Below are 15,593 nucleotides of genomic sequence, written 5' to 3' on the forward strand. Positions count from 1 at the left end.
GAAGTGAACAACAGAAATAGGGCCACTCTTAGGCTCCTTGATGAAAATTGAAGCCCACTGGAAAAATGCAGAGAATCTCTGCAATAAAGGCTCACCAGACCACCGTACTTGGTAAGTTGAAGGGATCACCACCTCCCATCAGAACCTGGACTATCTTCAGGGGAAAGGCAGCTGGAACCTGCAATAGAACCTTGCAGAGTTCAACGCTGGAAGAGGACAGGGAGCTAAACTTGGGCCTTGCAGCCAGAAATCAGTCTGAATCTCAAGGGTCTGCTCCTGGCTTGCTGAGACTCATTGACTTATAACTGCACACTGCTACCCACGTTTTCTATTCTGACAGCAGAGACAAACCCTGAAGTAGGCCCTTCAATTTTATTGTTTGTTATTTTGAAATTTATATTGTTTGCTCTTATTTTTATTTTTTTCTACTCTTCTCAAATTTTTCTTTTTTCTCCTTTTATCTTCTTCTTTTCTCTTTTCTTTTTCTCTCTCTTTCTCTTGCTGGCCCACATTGTTCTTCATCTCCCTTTTTGCTCCTGTTCTAGCACTAATTCGGATTTCTTCTTTATTTTTTCTCCTCTTTTTCCTTCTCTCGATTGTCATTAGCTTTAAAGGAAAGTAAATACAGTTTCTAGTCTTCCTATTGCTGTTAGGTTATTCTGTTCTCAGCTTTGTTCTTTCATTCTGTCTTTTCCTCTTGTCTTTAACAGTTTCTTGGAGTTTGCATGATCTTCCTGTGTCCTCTGGCCTCACTGCTAACCTTTCCCTATCTTTCTACCTTCCTATCCCTTCCTCCCCAACTCCTTCTAACTCCCCATCCTGAAGGGTAAAGTTGCGATATTGAAGAGTTTATTCACAATAAGCATATGTTGCACTGGTCCTCGATTTTGATTTAATTCACACAGTTAAAGGTGATAGATTAATAACTACCACAAATTGTAATTTTCTAAGAGGTACTTGATGCTATGCTGTCGCTGATTATATCACTTGGGCTAAGTTGTTGTGATTAATCTAATCAGTTGTCCTTCCTGGTATAATGAAAATGAGATAACCCCAGAGTCATTAGAGACTCAAAACCTAAAGACCAGCTATATCTGGTAGACACCTCTGGAAAGCAATCATTCCATAAGGGTTCTAAATACAAGCAACAAAGATACTTACAATAAGCAATTTCAAAGTATAAACCGAGGAATCAAACCAAGGACAGTACAAAAACCAAAAATGAGAAGACACTTAAGTGAGGAACAAAGACTTCCACTCAACCAAAGGCAAATTCTGGGGAAAATGAGGCAGAAAAGTCTGACAATCAACCACCTGGACACCCTGAACTGATAGCACAAGAAGTAACAAAACAAATGAATGAGGCTCTAGAAAAATTTAAAACAGAAATAATTTCCCAGATAACTACAGAGATGGTGAGCAGAGTGAAAGACATGATTACAGGCTCTAGAAGAGAAACAAATAGAAGAATAGATGACCTCAGAACCATGCTAGAAGCCATGAATGCCCAGCATAAGAAAGAAATGGAAACCATGATTGCCCAACATAGGAAAGAAACGGAATCTATGAAACAGATTCAAACAGATATCCAGGAGATTAGAAACTCTATTGAACGTATTCACAGCAGATTGTGTGAATGTGAAGATAGAATATCAGATTTAGAAGACAGGATTGCAGTTACTGATCATGAAAACAGAGATTTCTTAAAAATAATAAGGGACCACGAGAAATCAATCAAGCAGCTGCTAGATGATGCAAAGAAGAGTAACATAAGGCTGATAGGAGTCAATGAAAAAGCAAGAGAAAGCACAATTGACATAAAAAAAAAAATTCACAGAATAGTAGAAACCTTCCCAGACAGAGGTAGAGAATCATACATACAGATAAGTGAGACATGTAGAACACCAGCTAGCCACAATCAAAAAAAATCTACACCTATACATATAATAGTCAAGATCCCAGAAACCCAACAGAACAAAATCCTACAAGCAGTTAAAGAAAAGAAACACATCACATACAGAGGAAAGCCCAGCAGAATCACAGCAGACTTCTCAACACAAACCCTCAAGTCAAGGAGAGCCTGGAGTGAAGTATTTCAAGCCCTAAAAGACAATAACTTTCATGGGCCAGGGATTTAGCTCAGCGGCATAGCGCCTGCCTGCCAGGCACAAGGTCCTGAGTTTGATCCTCGGTACAAAAAAAAAAGACAATAACTTCCAACCTAGACTGTTGTATCCTGCAAAATTATCTTTCAAAATGCATGGGGAAATTAGATACTTCTACAACAAAGAACACCTGAGAAATTTCATGAACACCAAACCAGCACTACAAGCAATTCTAAACAATATCCTAGAAAAAGACAATGGAGGTCACAACTCCATGAGGCCCAACAGGCCGAAGCACCCAGGCAAAGCAAGAAACTAAGGAGAAAGGGGGAAAATAAATAATAAAATAGCCAACAATAGTAAAACATCATGACAAGGATGAGCCAATATCTATCAATTATAACCATCAATGTTAATGGTCTCAATTCACCAATAAAAAGAAATAGACTGGCAGAATGGATTAAGAAGCAAAATCCAACAATATGCTGTAAATAAGAAACACACCTAACTCAAAAAGACTGAAAGTAAAAGGATGGAAAATAGTTTTCCACATGACAGGAACCCAGAAAAAAGCAGGGGTAGCAATCTTATTTGCAGACAAAGTAGATTTCAAACCAAAACTAAATGAGAGACAAAGAAGGTCACTACATCCTTGTGAAGGGAACAATCCAAGAGGAAGAGATGACAATAATAAATATATAAGCACCAAACACGAATGCCCCCAACTATACAAAACAAATATTAATGGACATGAAAAACCAAATAAGCACTAATACAATTGTAGTGGGGGATCTCAATACCCCACTATCACAAATAGACAGAGCATCTAGACAAAAAAATCAAGCTATTGAACAAATGGACTTAATAGATGTTTGCAGAGTGATCCACCCCACAAAATCAGAATATACATTCTTTTCAGCTCCACACGGGTCATTCTCTAAAATAGACCACATGCTAGCTCATAGGACATATTTAGGTAAATTTAAAAGAACTGAAGTTACCCCCTGTATATTATCAGACCATAGTGCAATAAAATTGGAAATCAATAGCATAAGAAACCACAAAAGCCCCACAAACACATGGAAATTGAATAACATTCTCCTGAACAACGAATGGGTCACAGAGGAAATTAAAGAAGAAATTAGGCAGTTTCTACAAGTAAATGATAATGCCAGTACAACATACAGGAATCCATGGGACACAATGAAAGCAGTTCTATGAGGGAAATTCATAGCAGTGAATCCCCATATTAGGAAAACAGACTGAGCTCAAACAACTTAATGCTGAACCTAAAGCTCCTAAGAAGAGCATAACAAACCCAAAGCTCATAAAAAAGAAGAAATTATAAAGATCAGAGCAGAAATCAATGCAATAGAGACTAAGAGAACGATACAAAAAAATCAATGAATCAGAGTTAGTTTTTCAAAAAAATAAATAAAGTTGATAAACCTTTAGCCAACCTTATCAAAAAAAGGAAAGAAAAGGATCAAATCCATGCAATTAAGAATGAAAAAGGTGAAGTCACAACAGATCCAACAGAAATCCAGAGGATCATCAATACCTACTTCGAGAACCTGTACTCTAATAAAATGGAAAACACAGAAGGAATGGAAAGATTCCTAGATACATACAAATTGCCAAAGTTCAATGAAGAAGATATAAAAATTCTAAACACCCCAATTACAATGAGTGAAATTGAAAACATAATAAAAAATTTACCAACAAAAAAAAGCCCAGGTCCTGATGGTTTCACTGCTGAATTCTACAAGACATTTAGAGAAGAACTATCGCCATTACTCTTTAAACTCATCAAGGAAATTGAAAGGGAAGCAATACTTCTGAATTCATTCCTGGAAGCAAGTATTACTTTGATTCCAAAACCAGGGAAAGACCCAACCCAAAAAGAGAACTACAGGCCAATCTCCCTAATGAACATAGATGCAAAAACCTTCAACAAGATACTGGCAAAAAGAATACAGAGGGTCATCAAAAAGATCATACACCCTGACCAAGTTGGATTTATTCCAGGGATGCAAGGATGATTTAACATTCGTAAATAAAATAAATGTAATACACTATATTAACAGAGCCAAGGACAAAAACCGTATGGTCATTTCAAAAGATGCAGAAAAACAAAATCCAACACCCATTCATGATAAAAACCCTACAGAAAATTGGAATGTGTCTTTATCTCAACCTGATTAAGGTTATCTATGAAAAATCCAACAGCCAACATCATACTAAATTCCCAAAAACTGAATGCTTTCATGCTAAAGTCAGGAAGAAGACAAGGATGCCCACTATCACCACTCCTGTTCAATACAGTTCTGGAAACATTAGTCACAGCAATTAGAAAAGAGAAAGAAATAAAGGGGGAATAAAGATAGGAAAGGAAGAAGTTAAACTGTCATTATCTGCGGACCATTTGATACTTATATACAAGACCCAAAATACTCCTCCAAAAGACTTCTAGGCTTAATTGACAGGTTCAATAGAGTAGCTGGATACAAGGTCAACACTCAAAAAACAATAGCCTTCTTGTACACAAATAACAGACTCACTGAGAGAGTAATTTGGGAAACAATTCCTTTTACAATAACATGCAAAAAAATGAAATATCTAGGAAGCAATCTAACAAAGGAAGCAAAAGACCTCTACACCGAAAACTACAGCACTCTGAAAAAAGAGATCGAAGAGGAAATAAGAAAATGGAAGGACATTCCTTTTTCCTGGGTAGGAAAAACCAATATAGTGAAAATGGCCATACTTCCAAAAATACTATATGGATTTAATGCAATGCCGATCGCCATTCCAACAATATATTTCACGGAACTGGAGAAAACAATCCAAAAATTCATTTGGAACAAGAAGAGACCTAGAATAGCAAAAGCAATTCTAGGCAACAGACACATGGCTGGGGGTATCACAATCCCCAACTTGAAACTATACTACAAAGCTACTGTGATAAAAACAGCATGATACTGGCAAAGAAACAGACCTGAGGACCAGTGGAACAGATTAGAAGATGCAGAAACAACTCCACACACACACACCCACCTCATCTTTGACAAAGGAGCCAAACACCCTCACTAGAGGAAAGATAGCCTCTTTAATAAATGGTGCTGGAGAAATTGGGTTTCAACTTGCCAAAGACTAAAACTAGACCTATATCTCTCACCATGCACTCAACTAAGATCAAAATTGATTAAAGATCTAAATGTTAAAACAGAAACACAAAACTTGTTGGAAGATAAGTTAGGTAGAACTCTCTTGAAGACACTGTCATAGGAAAAGACTTTATGAACAAAACCTCAGTAGCACGAAAACTAGCAAAAAGAATCAATAACTAGGATCTCATCTTATTAAAAAGCTTCTGCACTGCAAGAAAAACCACCAACAGTGTGAAGAGACAACCTACAATGTGGGAAAAAAAATTTTTTTTTTTTGGTACAAGGGATCAAACTCGGGTCCTTCCACTTGTGCAGCAGGGGGCAATGTGGGAAAAAATTTTTACCAGCTGTTCCTCAGACAAAGGTCTACTATCTAGAATTTATAAAGAACTTAAAAATTCAGACCCCCAAATATAAAGACCCAATTAAAAAATGGGCATCTGAAATGAATAGACATTTCTCAGACAAAGAAGTAAAAGCTGCAAATAAACATATGAAAAAATGTTCAACATCACTGGCCATTCAAGAGATGCAGATAAAAACTACATTGAGATTCTACCTCACCCCAGAAAGAATGGCTGCTATCTAGAAATCAACTAACAACAATTCTTGGCAGGGTTATGGGGAGAAAGGAACCCTTCTCCATTGTTGGTGGGAGTGCAGACTGGTGTAACCACTGTGGAAATCAGTATGGAGATACTTCAAAGAACTAGGACTAGAGGTCCTATTTGACACAGCTATTCCCCTGCTGGGGATCTTCCCAAAAGAATTAAAAGAATCATACCACAGCGATATATGTGCACCCATGTTCATAGCAGCACACTTTGTAATAAAGTTTGGAAACAGCCCAAGTGCCCATCAACTGGAAACTGGATAAAGAATATGTGGGTTTTTTTAAATAAAATGGAGTACTACTCAGCCATAAAGAATGAGAAACTAGAGACATTTATAGCTAAATGGATGCATATTGAGGCCATACTCTTAAGTGAAATAAATAGGACACACATGTATAAATACCGAAAAGTTTCTATGGTGTGAGAAACTGAAAGTGTAAATAAAGATTACAATGATTAAAAAAAAAAATTGACAATTTGAAATAGGAAGAAAAGGTCCAAAGGGGTAGGGGAAGTGGGAGGGGAAGGGGAAAGGAAAGAAGGGAAAGGAAAAATTATGAGAAAAGGAAAAAATGGAAACAAAGTCTTTGTAAATAGGGAAGAGTGAGGGGGTGAAGGGAGGACAGGGAATGGGGAAAAAATAAGAAATAAGACATATCATGTACAGGTGCAAATACCCAATGATAAATGTAAATGTATTCTATACCTAAAATGTACCAATAAAAGAATTTAAGGAAAAAAAAATGAAAAGCCTGAGTACAGCACCTGACTGCAACCATTTACCTCCTTCAGGAAAAGAACAAGACACAAAACACCTCTCCCAGGGCCCTGTCCTGGGGCTCACGTGGATACACTACATTTCTCATCATCATTTCCCAATTCAGACAGGTTTAGACATTAAAAGATGTAGCTGACATGTGAAGTCCTTCTGTTTTCCAAAAACTTCTATACTATTAAGATTCTAAACCACAAAGACATCCAAGAATCACACTGAAAATACTTCTTCCCTTAGTATTTATCTTGCAACTGTTTCAGGGTATAGTTCCTGCTACATTTTTTTAAGGTTTTAATATATATTAAAAACTCCATGTTCCTTACCTCAGAACAGTATTACATCCTGATAAACCCACTGTAAGAAGAAAATATTTTAACTCAATAGTACACTTCATTCACCTAATTTATCCAAAATCATAGCTCAGGTTGGCCTACCCTAAATGTGTTCAGAATATTTATATTAGCCCACACTGGGCCAGAATCATCTGACGCAAAATCTATCATTTAAAGTGTTGCATAGCTCCTGTGATTTCACTTACTATATGGCAAGTGAAAAACAGAATGGTTGGTATGTGTATGTTTCTGCACCATCATAAAACTAAAAAATGTCAAGTGGAAAGCACATACGTCCATGTCTCTTGTGAGTGTACGTACGTGTGTGCAAATCCACCAATCTACTCTCATCATGCCAAGGGGCATTTATCATCAAAAATTAACACAGACATTGTCACGTAATATCTTTCAAGATTTTTAGTTCTTTGCTAGGCTGAAATGAACCTAACCTAAGTAATCTGACTGGGTTCTTGTCCAAGTTCGTTTGTGACCAGAATCGTGGAAAGAATTAAGTTCGCAAACCGGAGGTGCCTCTGTATGTGAGAAAAAGAAGTTTAACTTTCACAAGTGAATGTTGGGTGGCAAGGTACAGTTGAGTGGTAGACTGTATGCTTACCATTCCCATCACCCAAAAATTAAATAAGCAAACACATGAATCAATAAACTTTAAAAGTAAAGGACTAGGGGCCAGGGATTTAGCTCAGTGGTTCCAATGCCTGCTTCACAAGCACAAGGTCCCGAGTTCGATCCCCGGTACCAAACAAAAAAAAGAGTAAATGACAAATTGTTCTCAATTCAACACAAAGTAAACCATATTATATTACTAACTGAAAACACCATGTATAACATACACATACATGCCAGGTCCTTTTCCAATCTGTTCTAAAGGATCTACTTGTCTATTCCTATAGCAATACTGTACTGGTTTAAGTATTGCTGCTTTGCATTATACTTTGCTACAGTAATTGCTTTTGTAAATGTAAGTTGTCCTTGTACTCCATGTTCTTTAGAATCTCTCTCATTTTCCCTCACCTCCTAACCTACATCCTTCCCAACACACAAACACCACTGTGTTTTAATCAGATATTACTGACCTATTTATTTTACAAACAAAACTTTGAGCTATGATTTGTATGATTCGTAGTTGTTAATGTGTGCCATTCTCAAGGTGGTTTACTGAGGTTTCCTCCAGGTACGACTCACCTTCCAGTATTAGAATGATGGTATATTTGAAAACAGCATCCAGTTTCATAGTTCATTAATCTATACAAAAATGAATCCTGCTAATTGTTCTATAAATATTTCTACTTTCACTTTCTTTTGGTTTACTTGACAATTTTTGGAAAGGGATGTACCAATATTACCCATTGTGGCTATGGCTTTAATAAATTTTCTATCGGGAACAGTTTGGGAATGCTATGTTTTTATGCTATGTTATTTGATGTTCAAAGGACCCTGAGAATTTCTAGCAGGCTATCTGAAGGGTCAATATAAGACACCCTCCCTTCGCTCCCCAAGGGGCCTTCAGAGAAACTGAGGTCCAGGAACCCTGTCTCCCCGCAGTAGCGCTGCCTGCCAGCACAGAGTTCCGCTACAAGAGCTCGACCTCCTTACTTCCAGGCCGCACTAGGACTCACCTTCTGAGCAGAACTGACTCTGTCTGTACTGTAACCTGGGCCGAGGACACTTTATGAGGGAAATGATCCCTTCCACAGTCATTACGAGGACTGAGTTTAGCCTACTTACTGACAAGTCACTTTAATTTTCCTGTTTATATTATTGTACTCACTTTGCCCTCGCTTTTTTCTGTGTCTGATTCAAAAGGTTTTGGAATCCACTTTTTCCCATTTTACAGTAATGTATGGCATTTTGCAGCTCATGAAATACGTTACATATTTGTCAAAACACTAACCTCACCAAGTTACGGTCCTTCATGTTATACAAGTTAATAGTAAATTATTCTAATGTGTCTCTCTCTGTTATGCATGTCTGACCAAAAATAACAAAACATACTCCATTTAGGGTAGTAATTATAAGTCTTTTTAAAATAAGACCCACTTTGGGGAAAAAGGCAGGACAAGTGACTTCATATTTAATTAGTAAGAAGTTAGTTTCATTTATCTTTTCAACAACTCTACATCCTGCAAAAGACAAAGCTCTTACCGTTTCTTTTGGAATCTGCATCTGGCTTGGCTCTGCATTCTAGAAGAATTGAAGAAAAACATAAATACAGACTGACCAAAGCCATCTACAACACACAGGGACATAACGTTCTCTTTCAAAGGAAATTGCATTGGTTCTTAAAACCCAGAGTAGATGAGGGTGGATTCAATGAGAGCGATGTACAACTCTGTCTTCCAAATGTTCACTGGTATGTGTGGTAGTGTGTGGGTTTTCAGAAGTTTTCCAAGATATCAATTAGTGTGTGCTCGTTCACGGTACATCATGAACTGATTTGTAGGAAAACAAATCTCCCCAAACTGCTCTCCTAATCATGGCACTGTTTCTGATTTTGTTTTTCACGTTCCCAAGCCAAATCTAAGCTTTGAGGCATAGAATTATTTGCTAGCTAGACAGATAATGACCAGTCAGCCACAGTCGGCACCACAGGCTTTAGACCTTAAGCTACTGCACAGGGAATAAAGGTGGTGTGTCCCCCATATCATACGAGAGCCTACAAAGTTGGCATGTGGGCTGATTGCTTTTGCAAAAAGGCATGTAAAAAGTATTTAGATTAAAAGCCATGGAACTGAAACAGAGACACCACAAACAGAGGAAAAGAGTTATCCGAACTGGATTTGAAGATCACTTTTAAACGCTCCCTTTAACTTAAGTTTTCCGAATTTTTTTTGCTCTTTTAAATCTTGAAAAGCAACAGCAACCTGCATAATAAACGGATGGCCTACTGGCTCTCTCCTTAATGAGAAGCTCACAAGCAATAAATTAAATAATGAAGAAAAGGGAAAAGAAGAAAAAAAAATGAGACAAGGCAGCAGATGGGGAAAACAGAAGCCGGGGAGATCCAACTTGGAGCAAAAGAACCTGAGGAACCTTGGACGGGCTCCGCTGGCAGTGGTTGGGAGGCTGGGGAGCAGCGTGCGCTCCAGCATCTAACGCCAGCGACCCCAGGCCTGGAACCCAGGAAGAATTCGAGCCTCATCAAATCCCAGAGAAAGCAGGGCTGTTGTCTGGGGAAGTGCTCATTTACAATTTAACAGAGACTTCTCCAGATTTAGGATCAGGTGGCATCTTAAGCACAAAATTGGATGGCAGTGGGGGGAACGGAAAACTGAACTTAAATGGAGAAATAATGCATTAAACATTGTTTAAATACAAAGAAGTTTCATAATGTATTTGAAATCAAATCTAAAACACAAGCATTCACATTTCAACCTTATCACAGTCTGAAATTTCCACAAAATAACAGTTATAGACTTGTGTGGAACTAAGAGATGAAATATTTGTGACTAAAATTTATCTTTTATTTTTAAATATTTATATAAATATATCTAATTTGTGTAGATAAAATGTTTTATTTAGAAAAGAAAAATTTTACCAATATGACATATCCATAATCGAAAATACCACCTAAGAGAATTAGGTTTATGTGACTAACTTGGGAACTGTATCCCTAAGGTACAGATTAATTGCTGTCTAGATAAAGAGACATCAAATATTCTAACATGACTCAAGTAGAACCTGTCTTCAGATATTAAGGTACCATTTTTATTTGAAGCAACTCTATTTTCTAACCACATCAAAAGATAAAGGTTCTTCAAATTATGTCATTTTTATAAATAAATGGAAGTACCACTTACTGCTGGAAAACATTCAGAACTACATAAATTTAATATACATGTTTCATTCACACTGATGTCCTACAAATGCTCCTAACAGGCTTACTGATATAAGTATAGAAAGTAAAGTAGATAAGACACAAACAAATGATCTTTCATTTTGTTTATGTCATTCCAAACAATATTACCTATCCTGGGGACTAACAGTATGGGCTTCTTGCCACCTAAATCTATTTTCAACAGTAAGGAATTTCTGAAAGGCTCTTCCCTTCGTGTAATAGTAAGCAAGCATCTTTGCTTGGCTTAGCCACACCCGCTAAGAAGACAGGAAATGTGTCGGATAAGAGGAAAAGATGGCATGGTTTTGGTGAACCCTGGGGAGTGGCGGTCACAAAGCAGCTGACATCTTGCATGCAGTGAGCTCCTCTGAGAGTGCACAGCGACAAGCATTTGACATCCTAAGAACCATCCCTACTGTCTGGTGTTTAAACACTGCCACGCTCGCGACTGTGGGTATCCATGACTAAAGTAGAAAGCAGCAGAAAAAAAAAAAAAAAATGCTTGCGCTGAATTAGGGATGAAAGAAATGTAAAATATAGAAATTCCTTGGAAACTACTCCGTAAACATGCAGCATGGAGCTAACCCAGATGCCTGGCTCACGTGCATCAGAAAATCTTTCACATGCTCTAAATTTACACACCAGTTCCCTTGGGTGAAAGGCATCTTCCTGGCGAAAGACCAGCAGGCTCACAGTGCCCTCCATCTTGGTGCTTCTCAACAGGGAGACCACTTCCTCTTGGGATTTGCCTGCTAAGTCTACTCCGTTCACCTGAAACACATAATAAGTTTTCAGCAGCCACCCTCTGCAAGACAGCAGGAAAGACATGCAATGTAGAACAGACCGTATCTGCTGTGGGACATAACTCCTTTCAGGCTAATTCTGTCATGAGCTGGTAACCACTGAGTTGTGGATAGACAGAAAATCCACAAAAAAAAACTTAGACCAGATATCTGGAAGTAAACTAGGAAGCAATAAATCTTTTCAGTTCATCAATAAACCAAACACTACAACCACCAGGGCATTCACAAGTAACAAATACACCTGATGGCAAATAAATACAAAACTTACTGGCTTCAAAATGGGTTTTTTTGTTTGTTTGTTTTGTGTTTTGGGTGTTTTGGGTAGTACTAGGTTGGGAGCTCAGTAGTAGACCATTTGCCCTGGGTTCCATCCCCAGCAACACACAGGGGAGGGGAGAGAAAACAGACTATGTTTACGAAGAAAACACTATGAAAAATAGCTAATAAATTATACTCTCTCTCTTTCTCCGTGTCTCTCCTTTTTTTTGTTTCCCTGTATATACAAATCTTCCCACAAACAGAAAACATGTATATACTTCCAAGATGGCTTCAAACACCAACAAACTGAAAATCATGAAGAACCAAAAGGAAATTGTCAAAAACTCTTTTTCTTTTTCCTGACATTTTTTGGGTCTCAATGTGTTCTCCGTGCTGTCATTTGAAACTTTTCTTGCTCCTTTCTTCAGGATGTTGACTTCCTTCATCTTTGTTCTGGTAGCAAGGTTGATAACATGTCTATGTTGCTAGGCATAAATATAAAGCCATCTAGAAAAATAACCTTATAGATATGGTCTCATATAATGACAAAAATATTACCTCATCTCATAAACCAAGTCTGGGAAACTAAAAGTTATAAGTAACCCAGATGAAAAGGTAATTTCTCATCAGATAATGTGATAAAACAAAATCGAAGAGAACATTACTTTGTAATGCATACTTCTGCTAAAATATATACTTTAATTTCCTGTTTCATGAACATGTTTAAAAACCTGACCCTTGAAATCGGACCACTTCAGGAACTGCGGCACCCTGGAGGTAGGGAGTCCCTCACCTCTATTAGTCTGTCTCCAGCCTTCAGCCGCCCGTCCTGGATGGCTGCCCCTCGAGGGAGGATGTTCTTCACGTAAATTGGGGCTGAGCCACCAATTGTCACATCTCGGGAAGTGATGCTGAATCCCAAGCCTTCTGTACCTAAATATGCAACAAACACCAGTAAATGAAATAAGCTACCTTGGATTTTATACATTTGTCATACATAAATATCATTTTCTGCCTCAATTTGACATTCTGTAAATTTCACAATGGCCCACGTTTCTTCTACTACTTTAAAAGTTGTAATAAAATTTCCTGCTCTGTGTGTGTGTGTAGTTTTTTTAAGACAGGGTCTGGCTGTGCAATTCAGCCTGGCCTCAAACTCACTATGACCCTTCTGCCTCAGCCTCTCAATTGCCGGGATTATAGGCGTGTGTCATCACACCCAGCATGTAACAAATTTTTCAAAATGTGGATTAAATCATCGGAAGTTTAAATGGATTATCTATCAAGTCATTATTCTAAGAAGAAATGGAAATCTCAAACAAGAAGCTGATAAAGGTTAACATACAAATGCGCCTTCTAAAAGTTTTCAAGTCAACCTAAGTTTTGAGTATTAAATGAGCTTCATTATTCTACATGAAAAAGAAGAAGAAAGAAACTTCTATTAAAACCCATGGCACCTCAAATATCAAATTCTGTTGTATGGCAGTGATCTCCAGACTTACAGGACAGGGGCCGGAGGATAGAGAAGAAAATGTTCCCAGAGATGAGAACGATTTCTACCCAGGTTATGGATCTAAATCTCTTTGTTCAAGCCTCTCCTGGTTAACCCAAATCTTATGTTCATCCACCCATCCACACCATGACAAAAAAGGCAAACTGTTCAGTAAAGAATCCATCTCAGATTATAACTACCAGATCTGAGGGTCGCCCTATTATGTTTAAAGGTATTGGAATTAATGAGGCATTTATAAATTACTCTCTTGATTTCTATAATTTCAATTCTCAGTTCTTTGGCAGCTTTCTTGACAAGCAATCTCATAAGCTCAATACGGTGTAAAAAAGGGGTTATATGTCACTAGATCCAATCGGCAATAAGCCAAAATGTGCCAAGGAATAAATGTGGAGATAATGACAAACTTCTAATGAATCAGAGAATTTGTATAACACTTCTAATAATGAGCAATTTCTACCTCAGCTTCTTAAAAAAACTTACTTCTTAAGATAATAAGTTTTGTTTCAGTTAAAAATAATGTAAGGGCAAATACTTGCTCAATATGGGAAGAACAAAGGCATGTGTAAAGGCAAAAACTCTAGCAAAGAATGTATTAATTGGATGCAGCACTCGGTGTAAAACTGTAACAAAAGGTACAACACATAAGTGAACAAATAAGGAAGAGCAAAGAAAATGTGAGCTCCAGAAGAAACACAAAGCAGAAATGAGCCCTCCGTTACACCTATAACAAAACCTACCATAAATATTCTCAAGTTCAAACAAAACACACATTTCCCTCTTGTCTGAAGTGACTTGAATGTGCTTGGACTGCTAATTTTGTAATCTTCCGTGCTGAAGACTTGAATGGCATATTGTCTATATGAAATTTTCCTAACTGCTCTGCTGGGACCTTTCCATATGTCTCTGTGCTTTCACAGACCCCTAATGACTTACAATAACATTTATTAAGAAAGAATTCTAAATTATTCTCCTTTTGCAATATTAATTTGTATGAACTACAAAGACTGTTATAGGAGCTGCAATACTATTAAAATATAACCAATAACCCCTAAATTTGTAAGCTAAAAGTTCAGGCAATGACCTTTAAAAGAAAGATAAATAGATATCAATTTTCATTTAGCAAAGCCAACAAAACATTTTGCACTGACTGAAACAGAACACTGACCTTCTCCTCTGACTTTATTAAAAAGCTAATTTCTACCAAAGAACAGGGTATTTGAGAATGCCAAATTGCAATAAATATTAAGAAATCTTCATTATGGAAGCAAGTACCTGAAGGCTATTCTGTTTTGTTATGTGATACGACACAGGTCCCAAATTATGTCAGAGTCATTATCCTGAAGGGTTCCCTTTTTAGTGCTAAGAGTTGGTCTCAGTTTTCAAATAACTGCTGTCATTCAGGACACATTAGTTCACTCTGAACTGGTTTTAAAGTTTATCAGTGGCATAGACTGTTTTCAATATATTTCATTAAAAATTCTAGATGTGGCAATAATCAATAAAAACAACTGCTAACTACAGTGAAATCCTCTTCAGTTCTTATATAATCATTATTAGGAAAATATCTACTCGAAGATGATCAGTATTATTCTTTCCACTTATTTATAGGAAACATAACATGTTTGTATAAAATATTTGTAAGTATCAGTTGTAGGCATAGACTGAATGTGTTTTAGGTTATGCATTCTCACAGCTAGTCATTTACTATCAACCTAGATCCAAGGGCCTCTCTAGACAGAGTGCTTAAGGTCAGGAAAATACTTAAAACCTTCATTTCCACTTTCTAATACTGACTAACTTTAGTCTTTCTACATTACCTGATGTAAATACAATTGCATAGTACTAAATGCTATCAAAATAAAACTACTTATTTCTATATTCAAAAAAACATGGCTTTGATGGCAAATAAAATTGCACTTCACTCAAAAAGTTTATTTTATATCACAATGTGCTAGACTTACTAATTGTGCAAAACTATAACTAAATGCACATTTCTCTATTAGTACAAAAGAAAAACAATATTTATGAACTAATATTATTATGACAATGGTCAAGCAAAATATTGTGCCTTTGTTGAGAGATTCAAAACAGAATTTTATTTTTTTATAGCACTCTATCGGTGGTTCTGGATATGTTTCTGATTAAAAACTAGGTCCTGTCCTTGGAG

General features: G+C 37.1%; 1 protein-coding gene across 23 annotated transcripts in view; it reads right to left on the reverse strand.

The window, feature by feature from the left end:
* The window catches only part of Pard3 (par-3 family cell polarity regulator), a 605,457-nt gene that overhangs the window by 241,923 nt on the left and 347,941 nt on the right, over positions 1-15,593 (reverse strand). For 17 of the 23 annotated variants that reach the window (XR_015449461.1, XR_015449462.1, XM_021242102.2 and 14 more), the window contains 3 exons: positions 12,707-12,846; positions 11,495-11,623; positions 9,160-9,198 (listed from right to left, as the gene is read on the reverse strand). Coding sequence is in view for 21 of the 23 variants with exons in the window: in XM_021242102.2 (XP_021097761.1) it covers positions 9,160-9,198; positions 11,495-11,623; positions 12,707-12,846 (308 nt within the window). In the remaining 2 variants the exon portion in view is untranslated. The remainder of the gene's footprint in view (positions 1-9,159; positions 9,199-11,494; positions 11,624-12,706; positions 12,847-15,593) is intronic. The other 6 variants (XM_087206780.1, XM_087206781.1, XM_087206779.1 and 3 more) reach the window with 1 other exon arrangement.

This window comes from Heterocephalus glaber, unplaced genomic scaffold (assembly GCF_053883595.1).
Source record: "Heterocephalus glaber isolate CG9 unplaced genomic scaffold, H.glaber_assembly_v1.0 deba00000738, whole genome shotgun sequence".
NCBI lineage: Eukaryota > Metazoa > Chordata > Mammalia > Rodentia > Bathyergidae > Heterocephalus > Heterocephalus glaber.